The following is a 21,106-nucleotide window of genomic DNA, read 5'->3' on the forward strand; positions in this document are numbered from 1 at the left end:
AGGGACTCAAGTTGCCTTAAAAAATTGCCACAATGCTACGCCAAAATAAGTTGTTCGGATCTGAATAAAAAACGTCTTGTGAAACAAAATATATATAAATATGAAGGAAAATTTAGATTTGACACAAAATTTTTATGAAATTATATATGGCACCTCATTTTTTTTTATCATGTTGCGTGTCTAAATATGAAATTTTAGATGTGCGATCGATACATAAGAATTGTGGTACATGTATGTAGGGCTGTCAAAAAAGATCGTTGTGCGCGAACAGTTCGTGTTCAGTTCATCAATGAGTTCGTGTTCGGTTCGTTCGATAAGTAAACGAGACGAACGTGAACAAAATTTTTTTGTTTACTTAGTTAAACAAACCAAACACGAACAGTGATACTTTCATTCGTGTTCAAAATATAAAATAATTTAAAATAATTATATATAAAAAATTTCTAATATTTTAAAAAATTAAATTTTATAAATTATAATATATAACAAAATAATAATAAAAATATATTAATATACTATATTAGTAATATACTAATATAGATATTATATATTTATATTCGCGAACAACTCGTGTTTGGCTCGTTCGTTAAGAAACGAACACGAACAATGACTTCACAAATAATTTCATACATGAGCTTATTTCAAATAAACTAAATTTCAAACAAATCAACACGAACACAAGCTCTGTTCGTTCGTGTTCGATTCGTTTACATCCCTACATATATGTAAAGAAAAAATTACCAAATCATATTATTTTATGTCCTTCCGGAGCACGATAAGGTTTTTGCTCTCATAAACTGAGGCACATTACTTTAATAAATATTAATTAAAAAAATAATATCTTATGTTTAAGCATAAAAGGCACTTGAAAGTAGTTGACCAACGTCAATTATTTTATAACGCGGAATAAAAATATAATTCTATGGGCAAGATGGTATAAAGAGTAACTTTTTAAAGTACTGATTGGTGGGCGCCAATCCGAATAATTTTCTTGGATACCACAATACTCTTTTGTATTTACATATCTAACACCTAAATTTTCATATTTACATTCATAACATTGAAATCTTTAAAATCATATAAAAAGTGCTCTTTTTAACTTTCTAAAAAATAAATACCATAAATTTATAACACCAGGATGCTATAAATATAAATATCAAACTTTTCAAGTGTTGTCATAAAAATTGTGGTACAACTAAACCTTCACAAGTACACATTTTCAAGCACTATAAATATAAAAATGAAAATCATAATGTTGGATATGTAAATACATAAGAATTATGTGGTTTGAATGTAAATTTCCCAATATTTAACTGATTTTTTATATCTCAAAATAATGCACTAGACAAACCATGTCAGAAAGACCAGGCAGGGTGCTAAGTGGTCCAAAAGCAGACCCAGATAGTTAAGACTTAAGACTCACACTGGTCCTAAGACTGACACAGCCAAGCTCGGCAGCCATTGATGCAGAACTCTGTAGAAGCTAAGCAAAAGCCAACAACCTCAAAAGAATCAATCATTCAACAATGGCTTCAACAAACACATTAATGATTCTTTGTTCAACAGGACAACAAACCAAACCAATTCAACAAACATGCAGAAATAAAATAAATGCGTACAAAGAGTGCAGTATTTACAAGAAGCCACAATAATGTCATTCCAACGAACATATATATAATATATTACAAAGGCATATATTACAAGCGAATCAATAGTTAAACCTGCTAAATAGAGAATGGCATTCCATCAACTCTGCTGCTGTTGGTGCGGTGCAGTCTTTGGGTCCACATTGTACGTTAATTGGTTTGGGTTCAGCCCATACTGCGCCAAATAATGTGGTCATAAGATTACAGAATGTAACAAAAAAAAAAAAAAAAAAGAAATTTTGAATTTTGTTTTGGTTGAACTTATAAATTGGAAGAGAATCATGGATAAATTGGACGGTTGAGATTTCATCTCAAAACATAAAATACTAAGTTCAATTCTGGGCACATAAAGGTTTGAGTTTTAAAAAAAATGGTGAGGAATACCAGAACTGTTTGGAATGAACACAAATGACGGCAAACCATGTCTAGATAAAGCTATTAAAATAATATTTTCCTACCAATAGGACAAGAGCTCTATGGTTGAAATCTGATGGAAAAGTTTGTAATTCCTTGGGTAAAATATACTAGAATGTTGGGGACCTTTCCTTCAATACACGGTCATATAGAATTGTACAAATTTATAAATATGTATGCAGAGGTATACTTGTGTGGAAGGAGGCTTACAAAATAATATTTTCCTACCAATAGAGCATAAGCTTCTTGTACAAATTTGTAGATTTGTAGAGTTCCCGGGGTAAGCTACTTGTGTGGAATCTCACATTGGTTAGTCATGCTCCGCGTAAGAGACCTTTCTATAACAATCTTCTTCAAAACATTAGCCAACTTTTGTTGCTTCGAGGTACAATCGAATTTATTTCTCTTGATGAATGCTTTTTCCTATTAAATTTAATTATGCCAAAGATTTGGATATGGTTATGGCTGACGGAGCATGGTTCATTAATGGCTAATCTTTCAACTTATGGCTGGCAGAGCTTTTTAATTTTAAGTGCATCGAAGAAAGACTTCAAGGAGGTCCCTATTTGGGTTAAGCTTTTCAATCTTATGGCTGGCGGAGCTTGGTTAATCAATGGCAGATCTTTCATCTCTAAAAAATGGGCTCTTACTTTTAAGTATATCAAAGAAAACTTCAAGGAAGTCCCTATTTGGGTTAAGTTTTTTAATCAACCATTAATGGCATTTTGGAAATTGCCAGCAAAATCAAAATTCCACTAGTTGTCGATCCCCTAACAACCAAGGATACCCGGCTCACCTTTGCCAGGATTAGTATTAAAATTAATATTGAATATATCATCCCAGATTTTATTGCTATCTCGCTAAACAGAAAATATATTTAGTAGCCTATGGTTTATGAATGGAGGCATATCCCCGCAAAAACTGCGGCACTTCTGCCAATGATACCACAACCCATCCCGTACGTGCGGAGTCCTGATGTAATATTTTGTCCAGCTACAAACTCCCCTCCTTGATTCCCCTCATTGTGGGCCGCACACAGAGTCAATCCAGGATGAGATTGTGGTATCATGGGCAAAAGTGGCGCAGGTACATACAAATCTATTTCTCTTGCTGAATTTTTTTCCCTATTAAATTTAATTATGCCAAAGATTTGGATATGGTTATGGCTGAGCTGACGGAGCATTAATGGCTAATCTTTCAACTTATGGCTGGCAGAGCCTTTGATTTTAAGCGTGTTGACCTCACTTTTGGCGGAGGTCTAATCTCTCTTTTTTTTAATAGCCTAGGGTCTAGACATAGGATCTTCCTGTCGACTATTTCTTGAAAACTAGTAAAGGAGTCCTTCCCGTTAGAAGTTCTGAGCTTTTCTTAGCTCGACTTGACGTTCCGCATGGTGGTTTTTGACATCTAGCACTTAGTAGGTGGGGCTACAGTGAGGGAGCTCAAGGAGAATCCCTATAAGATTGTTGGCCTTAGAATTAACTGTACGCGTTGATCTCGCGCCTTCGTGCTCTTCGCCGTCCTAATTGATTGAGCCCGAGCAGAGTTTTTTACGCGGTTCAGGTCGCGACGCGTTTTTGTCCCGATCGTCGACGGGTTATCCAAATGACTCCGGATGGCAAAACGGAACGTCGATTTTGCTTAGGGGAGACGTTTGTTTCACTGCGACGATACGTCCAGGGAAAAATACACATTTAAGTGTTAATTATAATAATAAATAATATTTTATTATTATTGTTATTATAATTAATAACATTTATTAATTCGTAACCTAAATCTATTTCCCCCTCCCGTTTCTTTCTCTCGCACTCGTGGGCCCTGCCCTAGTTTTGGCTCGCACGGTTTTACCTGGCCCGCTCCTTCGTGCCGTTGGAAAGACGCGTTCCAGCGTTTGCCTCTCGTACGCGAGGCAGGCCTCGCAGACGCCCATCCCTCATATTTCATCCTCTGCCTTCTGCATTCGATCCTCTCTGCGGCAGATCGTATCCTCTGCCCCGCTCGATCCCTCTGTTATACCCTCTTAATCATTCCTTCTCCTTCTCTGGTTTTATTATAGCTCGGTTTAGAGCCTTTCAGAGAGCCAAAAAAAAAATCTCTAAGGGAGGGAAAACTCTGTCATTCCAACAGGGAGTTTGGGAGGTCTCAGTAAGAAAATTTTTTCCCCCCCCCCCCCCCCCCCCCTTCCTATGTGTTTTACTCCTTTTTGGTTTTCTCTCTGCCGAGTCCTTGAGGTTGGTGCTGTGGATGGTATAGCATGCTAGTCTAGTATTGCACTTATATTTTGAAACATTTGTTACTTGAGCATGTGAAAGATAGGAATGTGGGCATGTCCTAGGAGTTAGGTTTGATCACTTGCTTAAGATGGTGAAAATATGACATGTTATTAGCTCATCTCTTTTCTTTCTATTTGAAGCAAATTGGAAAGATTAAAATGCGGCTTTTAGATAATGTTAGTTCCTCTTGCAAGCATGTTAGGACATGTATCATGAAGCCTCTCATTTATTCTTACCTAGCATGAGATATTGGAGAATTTATTTGGCCTTTCATGCATGAGAAGGGCTTGGCTTTGACATGTCACAGTTTCTTTTTGCTCAAAACATATGCTATGAAGAAATTCACCTTGATTTGGAAGGTTTCTATAGTTGTTCTTGCTTGAAACATATCGTGGCCTTGTATTTTGATGCTTTAAATGCATGTGGGTATCCTTTAACCCTTGAATGGCTTGGTATTCACCTTAGGGGTATGAGAAGTCAAGTTTTATTGAAGTTTGGTCTTTTCTGATTTTCGTTGAGGCTTTGGGGCTCCCTGCTGATTTTGAGAGGCTCGATTTTGACCCCTGTTGGTGCTCGGTTTCATTATAAGGTGGCTGGGTGTAGATTTGCTATTATGGTTTCATTTGTTAGCCTTCAAAGTTTGGGTTTGGTCTCTACTAGAGCTCGGTTCTCACCTTGGAAGGGTTGGAGGTTGGGTTCTGCTGAGACTTGGCTTTTGGTTTTTATTGAAGCTTTATCCTAACTGCTCGAACTTTACTTATGGGCCTTGAAAAGTTCAGTTTGGTTTTGTTTGGGGGTTTGGTTTGCTGGCCTTAGCTCCTACCCGAGAGCCTGTTTTTGGTGTTTGTTCCTGCCCCTGCTCAAGAGCTGTGGGGGGGTTCAGTTTTATTCGCTTTAACCCTTATTTGAGGCTCGGTTTTGTCTTATTCTGCTCCTACCCGAGAGGTAGCTTGGGGGCTTGATTTGGTTTCTTCTTAGTCCTACCTGTGAGCTTGTTGGTAGATCATTTGGTTTGGCTTTGACCCTTGCTGGGCTCGATTTTGGCTTGTGCTGGACTCAGTTTCGGCCATTTGCTGGCTGTGGTTTTTGGCCTAAGTTGAGGAGCTCGGTTTGACTCATTTTTAAGCCCTTACCCGAAGGCCTGGTTTGTAGTTTGTGTCGTCCTTATTCGAGAGTTGTCGGGTGGTTTCCTACTCCTACCCGTGGACCTATTGAGGGTTGTTTAATTTGATTTGGTTCTTCTTGTTGGGCTTGAATTACTTGGATGATTGTTGGTGGATCAAAATTGTCATCCCAAAATCATGGTTATATTTTGTACTCTCTTATGTATATCAAAGATCCTCGTGGAATTGATTCAAGTTCGACTTGTGCCTTGGGTTGCCTTGACCGCAAGCCTTTTTTCTGCCTTGGGTTGCCTTGGTCGTGAGCCTCTTTTGACCCTGTTTCCTGCCTTAGCCGTGAGCTCCTTGTTCCGTTGGTGGCCTTGGCCGAGAGTCTTGGCGGCTGCTTCCTCTTCTCTATTGACCCCGGCCGTGAGCATTTATGTGGCTTTATTGGAAGGTTCTATACTTATTTGATATACGAGGCTATTGGTTAATTTGGGAGTTGGGAAACCTTAATTTTGATATGGGTTTGGAAATGCTAGTGGTGATTTCCCCCGGGTCGTTTCCCCCGGGTCACTTTGGTCACTTTCCTTTTGCTTGATTTGTGGGGTTTGGAAGATTTATGAGTTTTTTTTATTTGGGAGAGCATTTAGCTGAGTCAAATTGAGTCTATGGAAGATGTCTTTGGAGGTTAGACGCGGATTGACACCGATGTAGGGGAGGTCATTTGTGGGTGATCGTTGTGTCGGTTCGGGCCCGTTTCGACTCGTTCGAAGAAAGGACACTCCTTGGGTTGATCCAATTCTAATAGAGCGAGAAAATGAAATCTTTCTGGATTGATTCAAGGACCAAATGACATCTTGGATTGATTCAAGGACCTTGGGCCATACTTTTTCAAGTCTTTTCGTCATGAGTTTTGGGAACTGATTCATCTTGTCTTTTCGGTGTTTTAGGTGGATCGGTGTCTCCTCTCTCTCACCTCATTTTTGTTCTTTTTTTTCCTTGCTTCTTGGTTCATTTTTTTATGCTTATGTCTGATACATAAGTGTCCACGTTTAGCCTTTTGTTATACGTGAAACCATCAAACAAGGTCGCAAGTAGGTCGGTTTTGTCTTGGGGCTTAGGGCGATGATGACAAAGACACACCGGTGATAGAGCAGAATGATATTCCATCCTACGACATCGGAACACCCCCACGGACCCGGTGAACCGTAGATAATAATATCATTCACCGACATAAGACTAGCGGAAGTTGACACTTACCTTCTTAGATTATTGGTAGTCCTACGCCCAACAGTGTGATCGACTCGCGGACAACTACACTTTTTCAAAACTAATAAAAACAAATTTGATAAGAACGAATACACCTTTTTCATACAAAAAAAAATTCATACAAAAAAGAATATATTTTTTTGCTACAAACAAAATTGATACAACCCACTTTTGTATGCTTGAAATCTATGAGCATGCTAAAAATATAAATTTTAAATACATTTTAAACATTAATTGTCCACCTGTTGATTACCTGTTTGGGCTAAAAAGTACCCTCCTAAATTTGGTTTGATAGAACACTCTTCTAGTTGAGTGGCGGACTTTATACATCTGGGTGACCGAGTAGCCTTCGACGACCCTCAAGTACAAACATATATCTGAGCCTAGCCCCGACCCGAGTGCTTGCGGTCCCCTCTTTTTGAATTTTTTCATATGTTTTATTGAAATTTTTGGACAAAGCACTCGTGGTATTTTCTCCGGGATTTTCCCGAGGTTTTTTGATGATTTTATTTGAATTGTTACCCGTTGATTTTCTCGAGCTTTTCGCCATGGATTATTCGTTGATTTTTCTCGAGTTTTTCATTATGGGTCATATATAACATGTTACTTTCTTATAATCACTTTCCTGCTGTACCGTCTACTTTTTCTTTACACCGCATGTTGTACTGTTCTCTTTATTGTATACTCTACTACTGGTCCTGTGCTACATACTCTACTGTCATTCTATACACTGTACAACTTCAACCTATTCCTCTAGAATGTTTAAAGAGCTACAAGCATAGGGCCACTTGATTTGATGATTTGACATTATAACATGACACCCTAGAAAACTTAAACTCGTTACGACAAGGAACTTGGAACTAGCGCGATGGGCAGCATGACCATCTTGAACAGCAGAACATGTCTTCCCTAGCTAAACCATTCATTTCATAGAATTCCTTCCTTAGAATCATTCCTTCCTTAGAATTAAACAATAATTCATAGGATTTCGAGGTTGTTTGCCTAGTGCAACATAAATCCTCAACTTTTCGTTAGGTATTTGTACAGTTCTACTGTGCAATCTAAGCCCTAACTCGTTTTATGATTCCAAGGTTGTCGTTCGTCACGACCTAAATCCTCATTTCTTCTAGGCTGTTTGTGTGATCGTTTCATATGAATATAAGCCCTAATTAAATAAAATTGGCAGGATGAAACACTTGAATAATTTCTCCTCGAAACTGGAGCCAAACCATAGGGTAGACTGGAAAGTTATCGAGGTTCTCCTTCGGATCTGTGACTTCCCTTAGTTCTTCCTCATTTGAATTCTACAATAAATGTTCGAAGTTTGAACCATTCCCCTTTGCACACCTCTCTGCCCGATTTTGTTGAAAAGTCCTATCCTTTTGACCTCCTTATCCATTTTGTTGAAAAGTCCTATCCTTTTGACCTCCTTGAAGATAATTTTTCCTGATTTTTATCGAGAGTATTCTTAGGTAACTACGGTTGTCTAAGATGTAATTAACTGTATGGGTTTGCCCTTACAGGAAGCTTTTGCGAACCCAACTTAAAATAAACCCTATTTAAGTTTTCATATTAAATAGGGGAATTTGTCGGCAAAAAAAACGATTTCGCAGACCAAACAGATGTCATATTTTTCTTAGTTTATTTGATCGATTCTTACCCTCAAGTCTTGTGTTTATCCTTCGGGATAGATACAAGATTTAAGGTAAAACGCTCTTTCATTTAAACTATGAAAAATATGGGGTCAGTTTGACTTTCATATTTTTTCAAACTTAAATCTATACATTTATGTAAAATTAAATGTCTTTCCGAAACGGGCGACGAGATTTCAATTTCAGTGACCGACAGCTTCCTACGGGCAACTCCCCCAACTTTTTTTTTAGTGCCGACAAAGCGCATCGAAGAAAGACTTCAAGGAGGTCCCTATTTGGGTTAAGTTTTTCAATCTTATGGCTGGCGGAGCTTGGTTAATTAACGGCAGATCTTTCATCTTTAAAAGATGGGCTCTTAATTTTAAGCGTATTGAAGAAAACTTCAAGGAGGTCCCTATTTGGGTTAAGCTTTTCAATCAACCATTAATGGAATTTTGGAAATTGCCAGCAAAATCAAAATTCCACTAGTTGTCGATCCGCTGACAACCATGGATACCCGGCTCACCTTTGCAGGATTAGTATTAAAATTAATATTGAATGTATCATCCCAGACTTTATTGTCATCTCGCTAAATGAAATATATTCAGTAGCCTGTGGTTTATGAATGGAGGCATATCCCCTGCAAAACCTGCGACACTTTTGCCCATGATACCACTCCCCTCCTTGATTCCCCTCATTGCTTAACATGTCACAAGTGTGGCATGCGAGCTCTGTTGCATCACACTAAGAAAAACATGTATAGGGCTATGGTCATAGCGCCTAACATGCCACAATAAACAACTAAGAGGTTTAAGAATACAACTATAACCTTTGAATGAGTTCAACATCAACTAGGGAATGCAAGGATTTCAAGGAATAGCGAAGACACACTCTCTCTAGCTTTTTTTTATCTTGCTGATTTTTACTCTGTTTAGAGAGAGGAACAAAAAGAAGAATGGAGGTGGTTGATTGTTTAGAAATTGAATAGAACTCTTTTTTGTTTAGAGAGAGAAAGAAAGATTAAGAGGTGGAGTATTGCGGATGGCAGAGAAAAGGGATGGATTTCGTTGGATTTGAAGACTACCACAAGCTTGCTTGGGAAAGACGAAAGTGTTCGATTCTTGTGCATTAGTGAACACTTAAAGTGTGGTATTTTGGGTAGGATTTTTGTTGTGGCTCGGTGGTGGGATGCTTGGAGATGCCGTCTGGGGCTAGTAGTGAGAGATAATAACAGGCTTGGGTATCTCTATAACAGGAGGAGAAGATAGTTTGTGAGGCTAGTTGTGGCTTGAGTTTCTACAAGATTCCAACTGGAGGGAGGAGATCATGCGTGAGAGTAGTACGGTGGAGCGATCCAGAAGAATGAAATGGAGAGGGGTAGGATCGAGTTATAGGTTTAGATGTGGGTTGCGATCGTGAGGAAGATGAAGAGCTTCGCTGCGGAAGGAAGCAAAGCGTGAGAGGATCTAAGTGGTTTTTGGGTGATAACAGTTTCCTAAATTTCTTTGGTGATAAGAGAGACAGACGCGTGAGAAGGGACGTAGCTCGTGTTTGGGTCACTGAAGGGAGAAAGGAGCTTATCAGCGAGATGTTGTGAGCAAGAGACGAAATTCTGGGGTTTGCTACGTAGAGAGGAGATTTTGTGGCTTTTGGGGATGGAGGGAGAGTTTCGGTAGGTGGAGAATGAGAGGAGGGAGCTGTAATGTCTGATGAAAAATGAGAGAGATTGAGCCAGAGAATTGGGAGAATGAAATTTGTCAAATGAATAATGGGGAGACTAATGAGGAGAGAGAGAGAACAGAAACAGGAATTGAACCTTCTCCAATTTTTGTGCAAATTCATGAGATCAGATCATCTTTTGTCGTCAAAATTTTTTTTCTTTCTAACTTCTGTCTACCGCCTTGTTCAAAAGTTTTGAAAACAATTTTTTATTTGAAAATATGTTTTTTAATCACTCGACTAGCATCCAATTAAACTTTCATTAACATTAGGATTGATGAGAGAAAATATGAATATGAATGATATCCCCAAACGCACCTCAAATGAAGCCCGATTCATACGCAAATAAGCTCATTTGAATTGTCTCGACAATCCGTATGTGTTCGCACAATTCATTTTACGATCGAAAGTTGTTTGAGTGGTTTTAACGAAGGTCGAGATGATTGAGTCCAAATTGCATGCATGGCACTGGAGCCACATTTTTGCCACGCTTGCTCCCTTCGAACATGAAACACCATTTCTTAGTTAATTCTGACATTTTGGTAGCATTCATACAATCCATTTTGTGATCAAATGATATTTGGGGTGACTAGAGAGTGATTGAGGCATTTCAACCTTAATTTGTGAGATGCTATATTCATCTTGTGTCATGATCGATTAACTTGACTTTTGAAACACATGTAGATATCAATAGTAGTCCCAAAGGGAGACACACACACTCTCTCTCAACAATAGCTTATGTTTTATCCCAATACCCTTGCTTGGAACATTCAAGGTTTAATAGTGATACTCACATCACTTAAAAGTAGAAACCTTACAACAGATTACAAACTTGATCAACTTTGCCTGCTTGAAACCAATCTCTCACCCTCCATCAATGATCCCTTCTATCATCATCACTCTAATGTCTTCACCACTGAAAACAGTTTAAACAACTTCACTACTTCCACCAATGATCACGTATGGATTAAATGGAATGCTTCTACCATCTCTTTTTTCAAATTTCAATATTCATGATTTATTGACTTAATCTAGTAATTAGATTTTTGGTGGCTTCTGTTTATGTTGAGAATTGTGCCTCCAAGAGAAAAGAGCTACGAAATTATATTGCCACCTTGGCTGCCAACATCAATGAACAATGATTAGTAATGGGAGATTTCAATTGTATTCACAAATCTAGGAAAAAAATACTTGGTGGTGTTCCACCCATCCCCTGCAAGCTTAAGAATTTCAATTCATGCATTTTTTATTCTGGCATCCTGGATCTCCCCAGCACAGGCCTTTCATTTTAGCTGTTACAATCAACAAATTGATAATCTCGTCAGATGCTTACTTTATAGAGATTTTTGCAATGATCAAAGAATTGTCTTTTCCCCATGTTAATTTAAGTTGATTTTTAATTCTGGCCTCATGTATCTCCCCAAAAGTGGCCTTTCATTTAGCTGGTACAATCAACAAATTAACAATCCCATTAGATGTCTACTTGATGAAGTTTTCTGTAATGATCAATAGATAAATGCCTTTTCTTTCTAATTTTAAGGTGATGGGACCTCTTTTGATCACTTTCTCAAACTTGTTTTTTTTAAGGTCAATGCCCTAATTTTTTTAGTAACATCTCCAATGCTTAAAATCTACCTGTTGCTTCGAATCCCATATTTACTCTCTATAATAAATTGAAATGTCAAAGCTACTCCCCAAAGAATGACTTGGAACCCTTTCAATTACACTAGTAATACTGTCACCTAGTTTAAGATATTCAATGGGAGATTATGATCCAATCGGAGAGCCAACTTGTTCGTAAAAATCTCTACCCAAAATAAATTGATTGATGCTACAATATGTGAGAATAAATTCATTGAGAAAATAGCCAAACGTGTCTGACTTTTCAAAGGAGAATATGACATTAAATTCATTAATAAACAGATAAAAATTAAAGATAGAACTACATTAGGGAGCCCTTAACTAACAATTCCCACATTTGTACTCTGGATGTTTTTGAAAGGGAAGCTATTTCTTATTTCCTCATTCTACCAATAACTCTAGTATTTCGAATACCAGCTATATTGGGGACATCTTTATTGGCCATATGCTTACTGCTCTTGAAGTGAGGCTTTCTTAAAAGAATTTACAGAGAATAAGATTAAAAGTGCATTTTTTTAATATTAGCTTTTACAAGGCTCCTAGTTTTGATGATTTTTCAAAATTTTCAAAGACATCTAGTCTATCATTGACCCTTCAAATATTGAGGCTATTCAGTAAGTTTTCAAAACTTTAAAGCTCCCCGATAAGGTCAAACATTCTGCCATCACTATTATTCCCAAAAGTACACGTGCTCAATCTCACAATGAATACTAGTCCATCTACCTATGCATTGTCATTTACAAGGTAATCTATATGCTCCTTGCTAAAAGGTTAAAAAATATTCTCTCAGACAAGCTGACAGTACTATTCTTATTAATGAACATTTATATAGTTTCAACTCTACAATCACCCCTCAAAAATTATGTTTTAAAATTGATCTCACAAAGGCTTTTAATAAAGTAAACTGGCACTTCCATTAGAATATACTGGAGAATATGGTTTTCCTTCTACATTTATTAGTTGGATCGAAGCCTATACTTGAGCACCAGTTTTTTTTATCATTAACAATGAGATGATAGGATTTTTTAACTCTTCCTCGGGATCGAGGCAAAACTTCCCTTTATCTTCGTACCTTTTTCCTATTGTTATGAATGATTTTTCTATGCTCATGAAAACCTATTTTTTAAGGCTTTATTTTCACAGACGTTGTGCCTAATGACCATCGTGTCTCTCAACTGAGTTCTGCTGAAAATTTGCTTATTTTTGGGAGGTTCAATCCTCACTCAATTAATAATCAATCGCAAATTCTACAGAGTTTCATATGGCTGCCAATCTTTGTACCAAATCTACTAAATCCGTTATATGCTTGTCTAAATGTGCTAATGAACCTTCTAAACAACAAATATGTGTAGCTCTCAATTTTCAATTTAAGCAACCACCAAAGGCTATTTTGGTATCACTATAAATCTTCTAAGCTTAAAGCATCAGATAGCTCGAAGATCATGAATAAAATACGACATTGGCTGTGTGATTGGAAATAAGAACTCACCTATGTTGACAGGCTTATGCTTGTAAAGTAAACCATCTGGAGTTACTTATATTATTGGTTCATATCCTCCATTAAAATGCACAAGTCTACGGAAAAGCTTAGCTGCATTATCAATAACTTCCCTCGTCATAATGGAACCGATAATAGAATGAATAGTATTGTTTGGAGCACTCCTACAAAGCACAAGGATTATGGAGGTTTGGGTCTTCCCAACCCTTATACTATCAATCTCATGTGTAAATTTAAAATTATATGGAGACATTATAACTCTAACTCTTACCACTTCACTCCAATTGGCTTCTAAACTCTTATGTCTCTTTTTGATTTAAGAAGAAATACAATACCTCCAGATTTTGAAAACTTTAGTGAAGGTGGCTGTAAAAATTAGACGTTGTCTCACTTTCCAAGTGAACTATAACAGCAAGCTTCTATTTTTATTTGATCTCTGCCTTAGTGGCACCTCTTTCTATGAGAAATTCGGTATTTTCTCTTGGTTTTCCTAATTATATTAAAGTTTTTGAAATGGATATTCACAACAGATAGTCTTTACCTACCACATATAATATTTTGGAAAGATTGTACTCATCTCATACTCAACACCCCACTAGGCGGGAATGAGCAAACCTACCTTTGGTGGGGTAAGAACTTCTCTCATAAATTTGCTTATTCTTTTATTTATGAAGAGCATCCTGAAACAGGTTGGAGCAAACATATTTGGTTCAAAAGCCATTCTACTAAATCTGCTATTACTGTGTAAAAATTTTATTCACGGCTTGAAAACAAAGGACATTCTTTTATAGGGAGAGATTCATGTTAACCTGCAATGTGTTTTTTGTCAAACTTATCATAAAACACATCCATATTTATTCTTTGAATGCCCCTTCCTCCATTATTTGCTTAAAACCTGCATCCCTAATGACAACTTCTTCCTTTATGGTGCAAGCTTACTCCAAGTATCACACATGCTAAGACTATTGCAAAATCCCAAAGAAATTTTTGCTAATAGCTGTGCAATGACTGCTCACTATATTTGGTTGGAAAGAATTGCAGGATTTCAAGAATATCAAAACTCAAACTGATAAGTTTGGTTCTTGACTTATATGGTGGTGGTCCCTCTTGGGTATGGTATATTGCTATCATTAAGTGTATACATTCATTTTGCTTCTAATTTGGTGAACTATGATGAAATACTACTCTCTTAATTGGGCGCCCAACTACCATACAGCTTGCTACCCACTGCTGTTTCTTTGTTATGGAATTCATTTCTCTCATTTGTTGCTTTATTTGCTTCAAGCAGCTCTTTATAATATGTTTTGTTTTCCTCTATTTTTTTTCTCGTGATATCTGGATTGTCCTCTCCAATGGGTTTATTACTGGATGATTCAGTTTTTATGTTATGACCTATTTTTTACTGTCCGGAAGGAGCACACTCTGTAATTTTGTTTGTTGTGCACCTTTAACTATGGTTGCTTTTTTCTCGAGTTACTGGTTACTCGAATTCTCTTAACTACCCCTGAACAGATGTAACTAATCTTAATTAAATTCGTTGAGCTTGAATGATTTCGCTCTTCACTGTACTTGTCTGATAGTTCTGAATGGATCTAAACATTTATGATCAACCCAATGAATCTTCTGAGGTCATATTTGGAGTTATACTATTCTTGTTCTTTTGATTGGCTTTTGCTAAGCAGCCATTTTTGGATGATTCCTCTCTTTCACTGTGCTTGGCTGATAGTTCTGAATGGATCTAACCATTTATGATCAACCCAATGAACCTTACTGAGCTCATTTTTGGAATTATACAATTCTTGTTCTTTTGATTAAGTTTTACTAAGCAGCCACTAGGGTGCTTAAATCTTCTCTCTCTTTTCTTTCTAGTTGCAAGGCTATTTTCACTTAATCTCTTGTTTGTTCAGCTACGAGAAGATTGTGATAGTTTATAATTTAGACATGATTAGAAGACAAATCATAATAAAGTGTAAAATCTCTCTTGAGATCGGCCTCTTTATGGACCATTTGATGACTTTTATTTTAGAAAGTTTTAGGAAGGAAAGAAAAATTCTCCAAGTAGGTTTACTCTCTCTCTCACTCACTCACATATAGAGATTGTGGGCCCATATGGGGAAGTTTTTTGATGCGGTGCGATTTGAAAACGTAGGTGGACTTGTTTGGATAGTGTGGAGCGGTGGCCTTTTCAAAAAAGCCATTTTAAACGCGGGTTGCAGGCGGCGGGATCGAACCTGTGGCCTGCTGTTTCTTTGTGATTTTATTACCCCATTGCCCTTCGCGATCGTTTCATCCATGGCTAGCCCTATCTAGCGGTTTCTTCTGCCCTTGGTTCTTCTCTCGATCTCTCTTGCGACCTAGGTATCTCTCTCGTTTCTCTTTTGTGCCTCTCTACGATGTGTACTGGTTGCCTTTCTCATCCCTCTTCCCTCCGATCTTTGGTTACTGCGTTCAATATGTATTTCCTCTGTACATTTTCGAAGGAATGATTTTCTCTTTGTGATTTGTTGCTTTATCATTTGCGATTTATTGTTAGAATATTGTGGATTTTGAGATCTGTGGTTAACTCATTTACCTCCAATGATTTTGCGATTTGGGATGGTATTCTTAACATTGTATTTGTGATAAAAATGGATGAAAAAGTGCAGAATGGTTTTGTCTTGTCACGTTCGATGTAATGGCTTTCTCTTACAATTGAGATTTTACCATTGTGATTGTTTATTCTTCGCTTCAATGATTTTTGTGTTAGAATTTGAAAAGTGGATGAAGGAGGGTGCTTGATCTGTTGATAACAATGTTTCTGTTGCCCTGTATGTATCCTGTTCAAATGATTATTGAGAGTTTTTTACATTTATCTCCACTTATTTTTGAGTGGGAACTTGAAAAATAAATGAAAGAGGGTGCTTAATTTGTTGTTAGCAAAGTTTTGGTTGCCTTATATGTAACCCAATTAAATGATAAGTATTTTTTAAATTTACCTCCACTAGTTTTTGAGTGGGAATTTGCAAAATGGATGAAAGAGGGTGCTTGATTTGTTGATGACAATATTTTTGTTGCCCGATATGTAACCCGCTCAAATGATTATGGAGTGTTTTTTACATTTATCTCCACTGATTATGATAATGGTGTTGGTGTGGTGCTTATTTTGGTGGTGGAGTTGGTGGTGGTGCTGGTGGTGGTTTAGTTGTGTGATGTGGTGTTGATGTTGGTGGTGGTGTTGGTAATGTGGTGGTGCTTGTGTGATGTGGTGTTGGTGTTGTGATAGTGGTGTGTTGTTGTGATAGTGGTGTGTTGTTGGTATAGTGGTGTGGTGTTGATATTGGTGGTAACTATTTTCTTTTCATTAGCAATATTAGTTTTCTTCGAGTTGTGGAATCTTAAATAACACATTATGTTTTTTTATGGCGAAGATTTTTATTGATTAGTTCTTCTCATACTAGTAATATAATGGTTAAGACAAAAAAAAATCGATTCATTTGCTATGTGGGATAAAGATGCTAAATTAATATTTTGCGATGTTTGCCTTAAGGAGATAAAATTGAGAAATAGACCAACAACCTAATTAAAAAAAGAAAGTGGGCAGAATATTATAAAAAAGTTCAAGAAAAGTACATAAAGGGAAATACGATATAATCCAATTGAAAAACAAATGAGATTAATTAAAAAAATACAGAAAAATTTAGAAAGAATTGAAACAAGGATCCACTGGCTTGGGTTGAGATCCGATAAAACGAATAATTGATGCTTCGAAAGAAGAGTGGGCCGAGAAATTGAAGGTGAGAATTCATGAAACGTTCACTCCTTTTATTAATTTTTTATTTTTTTTTAGATAAATCAACATATCCTTCTTTTATTATTTTGTAAGTAGTGTCAAATGCTAAAAAATTCAAATTCAGTTGCATTGACCCTGAGCTAGAAGAGATGTTGAATCGTATATTTTGTAGAGTCGTGGCAATAAACAATCATGCATGGGCCTATAGTGAACGGAGATTTGCTAGCGTAGCTGAGAACTTGGATGTCGAACAAATAGTTGACTCCAAAAAAGGACCCAGCTTGAACCTCAATGAAGTTGAATACACCAGTCAATCAAAGTTCAAAGAGAAAGTACGGGAAGGTAATACGATAAAATGAAATTAAAAAACAAATGAGATTAATTAAAAGAGGATTGAAAATTTTAAAAAAATTAAAACAAGGATCCACGGGCTTAGGTTGGGATCCGATAAAGCAAATAATTAATGCTTCAGAAGAATGATGAGTCAAGAGATTGGAGGTGAGAATTTATGAAACGTCCACTCCATTTATCAATTTTTTTATTTTTTTCAGATACATCAACATATCCATTTCCCATTATTGTGTCAAATGCGAAAAAATTCAAATTCAATGGCATTGGCCTCGAGCTGGAAAAGAAGTTGGATCGTATGTTTGGTGGAGTCGTGGCAACAGGCGATCATGCATGGGCCCCTAGTGAGCAAGAGTTAATTGGCATAGCTGAGAACTTTGATGTTGAACAAACAGGTGACTCTAATGAAGACCTCGACTTGAACCTCCATGAATTTGAATCTACCAGTCGATCAAAGTTCAAAGAAAGTACAGGAAGAGAATACGATAAAATGCAATTGAAAAACAAATAAGATCAATTAAAAAAGAAAGGAAATTTTGGAAAGAATTGAAACAAGGATCCACGAGCTTGGGTTGAGATCCGATAAAACGAACAATTAATGTTTTGAAAGAATAGTAGAACAAGAGATTAGAGGTGAGAATCTATGAAACGTCCACACTTTTAATAAATTTTTTATTTTTTCGGATACATCAACATATTCATCTCTCATTACTTTATAGGTAGTGACAAATGCAAAAAAAATTAAATTCAATGACATTGACCTTGAGCTGGAAGAGAAGTTAGATCGTATGTTTGCTGGAGTCGTGGCAACAACCAATCATGCATGGGCCCTTAGTGAACAAGGGTTTGCTGACATAGCTAAGAACATGGATGACAAGAAAACATGTAACAGTTCCGTTTTAGTTACGAGGGAGTAGAGAGGAAATGAAGAATCGGTGAAAAAGAAATGAAAGGTTGGGCAGCCAAACTGAGGCAGAGGAAAGGAGAAGTTGGCTAATGAACGAAAGGGAGGAGAAGAAGTGTTAAGGACGAGAAGCTCGTCCATATAATTGTCATATAAGGGAGGGGAGACTTGAGAGTCGACAAGGGAAGAGGAAAGGAAAATATAGCTGGTTTCAGATTTACATAAAGTAAAATATAAAAATTTTATACATGAATAACTAAAGTAATAACTAATCAAAATAATTATTCAATGAAAATTGATGTTATTAATATCATGTTAGGTTTCAATAAAGGAGCCGACATCAAGACAAATAGTCATTAATCGGGATCAAGGTGAATACTCGTCTTTTAAATTATAGTAATAATTTATTTCTTATCAAGCATGTTCGCAGTTGATGATATTTGTGGATGTTTTATTCTGATTGAACTACTCTTTTCTTTATTGATTATAGCATTTTGAATGTTGTAGTTATTTACTTGTGCATCTTAATGTATGTTTTATATAGTATGATTGAATACGATGAACCCATATGTTTATATTAACAGCTTGTATGTGCATGGTTGACTATGATGGAACACTACTTGATGGTATTAGTGGGGAAACACTAATATACCTGCGCACGTAATTGGAAAAGAAATTTTGATATTAATACGTCTTAATTTCGTGTACTTTAATGTATTTTTTATATAGTATGATTGAATACGATGAACCCATGTATTTATATTGACAGCTTGTATGTGCATGATTAGTTATGATGGAACACTACTTGATGGTACTAGTGGGGAAACACTAATATACATGTGCACGTAATTGGAAAAGAAATTTTGATATTAATATGTCTTAATTGACACAATTTTTAGACAGTGCCTCCTGTGACAATTGTATGAATACGAAATGATATTGTTATGCTATTGACATAATAAGACTCTTTGAATAACATTAAATATTTATATTGATTTATTAAAGAGTTTAATTAACATGTATATTGCTTCTTTTTCTCATGTATTATTTTAGTCTAAGAGTATAAATATTCACTAGCTTGTTTAGCTCATTATTATTTTAAACTAACTTTTCAAGTAAATTTTAAGAGATTAAAATATGAGCGATAGAAGAGAAAACGTTTATAGAAAACGCGTCCAATTATCAACAAGACAATTTTAATTGTAACGCTTGATTTAATTAGTGGTTCTTTCAATTGTTAAATTGTAGAAGAATATAAAAAATTTCATTCACACCATCCGATCGTCTGAACCTGTCTTAGGTTAATTTCAAGCCCTGAATTGGGTTCTTTCAAAAGTGATATCAGAGCGCTAGGTTTAGGATAAATTAATTGAATATTTATGAAAGAGCCAATTACAAAAAAATTAAAAAATTTAACTAAAAAATAATAATTATCCATACAGGCAAATGACACGCCTGAAATCATAAAAGAAGAAAATCCGATAGAAAATGAAGAAGTACAACCTGCTATTAATGTGAACGTGAATGTCCTCACCCAAATGATGGCGGCGTTAACTCAGTTGATTTAGGAGTTCAGATCGCAGTCTATCGATAATGATATTGTCGTTGTAGATAAGTACATGAAGATATTTCAAGACCTGTATCCACCTCTTTTCAAGGGAACCGAAGACCTAATTAAAGCAGAAAACTGGCTAATGAAAATTAGAAAAAAAATACTATATAACATGGCTTGTCTGGATGAAAGAAGAGTACCGTTGACAATTTTTGTACTGAATGGAGAAGACAAAAGGTGGTGGTATTGGCAACTTCAGGACAGGTTAGTGCTTATATCCAACACGATGATAAGTTGGGAGTTTGTGGACCTTTTAGAGAATGATTCGCACCTCTATCCATTCGACGACAAATGCAGAACAAGTTCATCAAGTTAAGGCAAGAAGAGAGAGTGATCATGCAGTATGAAGCACAATTCACTGCTTAAGGTATGTGTCATAAATGAATTTTAGCGGAGAAGAAAAGTGCTACAGATTCTTTTCAGGATTAAAATATTCGATCAGACAGTTGTTGGGACCTTTAGGAATCAATGAATACTCTGTATTAATAAAACAAGCTAGAAGAGTGAAGATCGACTATCAGCTTACTCAGTGTAAAAAGATGCACTACATGGAGGTCAATCAGAAGGACCAAATGAGAAGAAGTCCAAGAATAATTTGAGAGGAGTTAGCAAAGGTACGACTTAGAGTACTGGAGCAACCTATGCCAAATGCGGAAGACAAAATAAATATGAATGATTGATGGGCTCTAACACTTCATATTGGTGTCGTCAGCCTAGTCATATAACAAGATATTGTCCATCTTTTGGCCAAAGATGGACAATATCTTGTTATATGACTAGGCTGACGACACCAATATGAAGTGTTAGAGCCCATCAATCGTTCATATTTATTTTGTCATTCACAATGACATGATTGACTATGTTGAAGCACTACTTGATGGTACTAGTTGAGGAACGCTAATGTACTCATCCACGTTAATGGAAAATAATATTGATATTGATGTGTCTTAATAGATAATTTTTAGACGGTACTTCTTGTGACAGCTGTATAAATATAAAATGATAGTGATATGTTATTCGTATAATAAAACACTTTAAATAATATCAAATATTTAGTATAAATATAAAACGATATTGATCTGTTATTCGTATAATAAAACACTTTAAATAATATCAAATATTTATATTTATTTATTAAACAGTTTAACTAACATGCATATTGTCTCTTCTCCTCAAGTATTAATCTAATTTAAGACTATGAGTATTCACTGGCTTGTAACATCAAATATTTATATTTATTTATTAAACAGTTTAACTAACATGCATATTGTCTATT

The 21,106-nt window shown here is 36.2% G+C and overlaps 1 protein-coding gene across 1 annotated transcript in view; it reads right to left on the reverse strand.

Annotated features, from left to right (window-relative positions):
- Nucleotides 1-1,595: 1,595 nt before the first annotated feature.
- Nucleotides 1,596-21,106, reverse strand: part of LOC110020651 (tetraspanin-18) — a 41,110-nt gene continuing 21,599 nt past the window's right edge. Inside the window, exon 6 of the mRNA XM_020718823.1 lies at nt 1,596-1,821. Coding sequence (XP_020574482.1) covers nt 1,747-1,821 — 75 coding nt within the window. The 3' untranslated portion in view covers nt 1,596-1,746. The remainder of the gene's footprint in view (nt 1,822-21,106) is intronic.

The sequence above is a fragment of the Phalaenopsis equestris genome, unplaced genomic scaffold, assembly GCF_001263595.1.
Source record: "Phalaenopsis equestris unplaced genomic scaffold, ASM126359v1 Scaffold000107, whole genome shotgun sequence".
NCBI lineage: Eukaryota > Viridiplantae > Streptophyta > Magnoliopsida > Asparagales > Orchidaceae > Phalaenopsis > Phalaenopsis equestris.